This window comes from Brassica rapa, unplaced genomic scaffold (assembly GCF_000309985.2).
Source record: "Brassica rapa cultivar Chiifu-401-42 unplaced genomic scaffold, CAAS_Brap_v3.01 Scaffold0020, whole genome shotgun sequence".
NCBI classification, from domain to species: Eukaryota; Viridiplantae; Streptophyta; class Magnoliopsida; order Brassicales; family Brassicaceae; genus Brassica; species Brassica rapa.
In genome coordinates this window covers 11048-16179 of record NW_022609966.1, presented here as the reverse complement: position 1 = coordinate 16179, position 5132 = coordinate 11048, and the positions used below count along the sequence as shown (strand labels likewise).

The 5132-nt window shown below is 42.3% G+C and overlaps 1 protein-coding gene across 1 annotated transcript; it reads right to left on the bottom strand.

Annotated features, from left to right (window-relative positions):
- Nucleotides 1-3077: 3077 nt before the first annotated feature.
- Nucleotides 3078-4733, bottom strand: LOC117129550. Its single transcript, XM_033282970.1, has 2 exons — nucleotides 3616-4733; nucleotides 3078-3125 (listed from the first exon to the last, which is right to left on the bottom strand). Exons 1-2 carry the CDS (start codon nucleotides 4634-4636, stop codon nucleotides 3118-3120), a joined length of 1029 nt encoding a protein of 342 aa, XP_033138861.1. The 5' UTR covers nucleotides 4637-4733; the 3' UTR covers nucleotides 3078-3117.
- Nucleotides 4734-5132: the final 399 nt, after the last annotated feature.

Sequence of the window (5132 nt, the reverse complement as noted above, 5' to 3'; positions counted from 1 at the left end):
CTGGTCTCCAGCCGACACACAGAATTACGTCTCCATGGTCAGCTAACACCCAAATCACCTCAATATACTATATACATATATATTATCAATTATCAATGAACAAGCAGTGTTGAACCATCTAACAATCCTAGTTCCGGTTTAAGCAAAGAAACTAAAAACTAAACAAGCAATGACAGACTCGATTTCACACAGACGGAAACACATTAGAAATAAATTATACTTATTCGAGGTCCTAAGCCGTGTAAGAGAAACTCGAGAAAAGACCCTCACCTTAACAAATATTGGATATAGCTCATGAAAAGCTCGGGAACGATCTCGCCTAACATCACTTTAAAAGATTCCTTCATAATCATGGTGTCGAGCAAAACGTGTTCCATAAATCTTTGTACGCCTTATTTTAAATGATGGGCAAGTAACTCCAGGTTGGCATAAGATTCACTACACCTAAACACATGCAAAGACACGTTTAAGGTTTGTGGTATATACGTTACTTGTGGCACAAGTAACAAAGGAGGCAACACTTAGCTAGATAACGGTTGATGACGGTGGCTGATACGATCTCCGGCTATCACGACTCTCCGGTGACATGACTGCCTCCTCCAATGGCTTGCGACTAACAACAGTGTGGATCTGATCGGTGCGGTGGTGGTGAGACGGTGGCTCCGTCTTTGTGCGCCTCATCCTCACGTCATATATACATCTCTCGAGTTCGGTGCGAGACAACAACACGTGAGACGTTTGACCAGTGATGACGAGGCTCTCTCTCTGACATGGCGTGATGGCTCCAAGACAACGGGAAGAGCCGGTGGTGGTATCGCGGTGCATCAGATTTTTGGAGGTGAACAATGGTTTAATTGGAGGTGTGCGGCTAGGTTTCGTCAAAGATGGAGATGTATACGACTTATATATCTCTTTGGTTTATTTCAAATGGTTTGGTTTAGAGAATAATTAACCAAACAAATTTCTAAATCTGGTTTAGAGAAACCGGGTCGTTACACTTTGATTTCAAACACAGATTTCAAAAACTCCTTTGTGGCTTTTATACCAGCCTTATCACTACCTGTTATGATAATATCATCAACATATACAAGTAGACAGATGATACCTGAAGGTGTAGTGAGAGTAAAGAGGGTGTGATCCAACTCTGACTTCTTGAACCGACGCCCATTCAGAGTAGTACTCAGCTTGTTGTATCATGCTCTAGGTGATTGCTTCAACCCATAGATTGCCTTCTTGAGTCTCAATACATTCCCTGGTTTCACAAGATGTTCAAGACCCGGTGGTGGATGCATGTACACTTCATCTTCTAGTTCTCCTTGAAGGAATGCATTCTTCACATCCATCTGCCAAAGCTCCCACTCGAGGTTCACAGCAAGAGACAATACAATTCTTATTGTATGTAGCTTGGCAACAGGGGCAAAGGTATCAATGTAGTCTTCCCCATATGTTTGAGTGTATCCTCTAGCAACCAGTCTTGTCTTCTTTCTGTCAATGGTTCCATCAGGTAGATACTTAATGGTGAATATCCACTTGCTGGTTACTGCCTTCTTTCCTTTTGGCAACTCACTTTCAAACCAAGTGTCATTCTTTATCATGGCATTTGCTTCATCTCCAACAGATTCCTTCCAATCTTGATGTAGCATTGCTTCTTCATATGATCTTGGTACACTACTTTCATCTAGGCTCATCATGAATGCGCAATGCTCCTTTGGATAACAAGCAAATGAACACACAGCTTGAGAAGGATGCTCCACAGCCTGGGCATTGTAGTACACTCTCGTGTTTACCTAGTTGGAAGCATCTCTCTTCAGCCGTGTGCTTCTCCTTAATGGTACCTCAGCTGGTGCTTGCTCTGGTGCTTCTACTTCAGTTGCCTCCACTCCTCCTTGTTCTGGTACCTCATTAAGCTCTTCATTACTTGGTTCAGCTCCACCTTGATCAGGATGATCCGCAAAATCTTGGTTCTCATCCGGCTCAATTCCATTCCCTCCCTCATGATCAAGGTGAGATGGTTCTTCAGCTTCTTGTCCTTCAGATGACTGATCCTCTGTCGACTCCTGGGACATTCCAATTCCAAGACCTTCTAGTATCTGTCTCAAGCTTGTAGCTCTATCTGAAGGTTGTGAAAGATCCTCCAGCTCTTTCCAATCTTTATCTTCATAGTAGCTCTTCTCTTCAAAGAACTTGACATCTCTAGATACAAGGACTCTCCTTGTCTCAGGAACAAAGCACTTGTATCTCTTCTGTGTAGTTGAGTATCCTATCATCATAGCTTTGATACTCTTTGCTTCCAGCTTGTTTCTCATCTCTCCCGGGACAAGAACATAGCTTACACACCCAAACACTCTTAGGTGATCTAGGACTGGTTTGCTGTTGTTGAGAACTTCATAAGGGGCTTTATCTTCCAGAATCTTGGTTGGTATCCTATTGATTAGGTAGCAAGCCGTGATCACAGCATCACTCCAGAATCTCTTTGGCACTCTCATCTGGAACATCATTGATCTAGCCACTTCCATAAGATGTCTGTTCTTCCTCTCAGCCACTCCATTTTGTTGAGGTGTGTAAGGACAACTCGTTTGATGAAGTATCCCATGTTGAGCTAGATGGTTCCTGAATGCATGGCCAGTATACTCTCCACCATTATCAGACCTGAAAATCTTAATCTTGGCATTATACTGGTTAGAAACATAGGATTGAAAGTTTCTAAATGCATCAAGAACCCTATCTTTTGTTTTAATTAGTGTTATCCAGGTGTATTTGGATTTCTCATCTATGAATGTAACAAAGTATTTGTAATTGTCTCTAGATAAGCATGGAGCAGTCCATACATCAGAATGAACAAGATCAAAGCATTTATCATAGATAGTAGTAGATCTCTTGAACACAGTCTTACAATGTTTTCCCAAAATACATGCTTCACACTCATTATTTTTAAACATGACACCTGGTAACATTAAGCTTAAGGCTCTAACATGTGGATGTCCTAGCCTAGAATGCCACAATGCACCTCTACTTAAAACGGAACTCAACAAGCAACTAGAACTAGAAATGAAAGAAAGGTCTTCAAGTAAATAAAGGTCTCCTTTGGTTACTCCTTGCCCAATCAACTTACTGCTTTCAATATCCTGAAATTTCACATCATTAGGACTGAAAATAACATTGCATTGAAGATCATTGGTGCATCTCTTAACAGATAATAGATTAGAAGTAAACTCAGGCATGTACAAAGCTTTAGAATCCTTATTAAACAGTTTCAAGTCTCCTACACCTCTAATAGGAATTCTATCACCATTTGCAATCATTACATGTCCATGAGCCGGTTCTATATTCTTTATAAGACTATCATCACTGATCATATGATGTGAAGCACCTGAATCAATAATCAATGGTTTTATTCCTTGAGCAATATGATTCCTAGGTGGTTCTTTTATTAGTTTCAATTTATCAATGAGATCAAGCAATGTGGATTCATTTCTAGATATCCTATCAGCAGCAAAAGTTTTATATCTATCCGGTTCAGTTCTCATCCTATCAAAGTTTCCTAGCAAGCTATCACAAGTTCTAGGCAACACATGAGCAGTATATGAATAACCAAGGGTGTTCCGAGGGTGTTACCAGACTCTTTAAGGGCTTTGATCAAGGCATCAATGTCTGACTTCTTGATCACCTCATGATCCATGTTCTTCACAGCTCCTTGGTGGTGAGAGGTTAAGGCTCTTCCTTCACTTTCACCCGCAAGACCAGATGAACCAGCTCCTGATGCGCCGGCTTCACTTGTCTCTGCAGAAAGGTGAGCTCTTCCCTCTCTCTCCTTGTTGAATTTGGCCGGCTTCAGATGGGGGTGTAGGATCCAGCACTGACTCCTCTTGTGTCCCGGCTTCTTGCAATGGTCACAGTTTCCACTGAACTTCCTTTCCTCTCCACGGTAAGCGGCTTTGTTTGCTTGGATTGCTTCAGCCTTGTTGGACAGAGCCATGTCTCCTTTCCCTCCAAACAAACCAAGTGACCCCTCTTCCTTCTGAATCTGCGCACACACTTCCTCCATAGATGGGAGACTCGGCATCCTCAACATGTGCATGATCACATCATTGAATGGAGGATCTAGTGTCAACAGCAATCCAAACACCTGATCCTGCTCCCGCCTCTCCATGAGTAGCTCTTGATCAGTGGTGCTTGGCCTCAACGATTCAAGCTCAGACCACAAGGATCTATACTTGCCCAAATGCATGGTGAACTCCTCTCCATCTTGTACCAGTGTGTTGATGGCTTTCTTGATCTCATACACACGGTTCAGATTGGTAACATTCCCAAAAGTCTTTTGGAGTACCTCCCACAGGTGTTTTGGAGTCTCGCAGTAGCTGTAGGCCTCCAAGAGATGCTCTTCAAGGGACCCTTGTAGCACTGAAAGCACCATCAAGTCTTCTTGAATCCACATCTTCTCGGCAGCAGCAACTTGATCTCCAACACCTTCACCTCCTTCTCCGTCTTTAGCCACTGGCTTGGTTGCATCATCCGTGATGTGACTCCAAAGCCCTAGCCTCCCAATGGCTGTCTTCACCAGCCTTGACCACAAAAGGTAGTTACTACCACCCTTCAACGCAACAGGAACTGTAATGACCTTGTAGTTTCCCTCCATCTTGCTTTGTTAGAACCGAAAAGAAAGTATGAAAGAGTATGAACTGAAGCTGAAGAACACTCTAAATCTCAATACCAAAGCCAACCTGGCTCTGATACCATATGATTTTAGAGAGTTGAACAGGTATTGAGAGATTTAGAGAAAGATTAAAGTGAGATGAGATGATTTATGAAATGTAGAAGAGAAACATGATGAACTAGAGAGAGATTATGATGAACTCGTGTTAACCATTAATCAAGACAGAGTTTACAATATATAGAGAGAGACATTAGGGTATTCAGAAGCACTAAGCATGTGAAGTCAAGGATAAGGTTGTTTTAATTCAAATGTAAACCAATGGGGAAGATCACACGCTTATGGCATCTTTTGGTGAGACTCCTTTTGCCTTTACAGCCTGTGCCAGACTGTCAGGATAAGCCGCAGCTCCCTTAGCCATCCAAACGGTCTTCTCTTCAAGGTTAAACCTCCATTGGCCGTTTACCTCTTTTACTCGGGT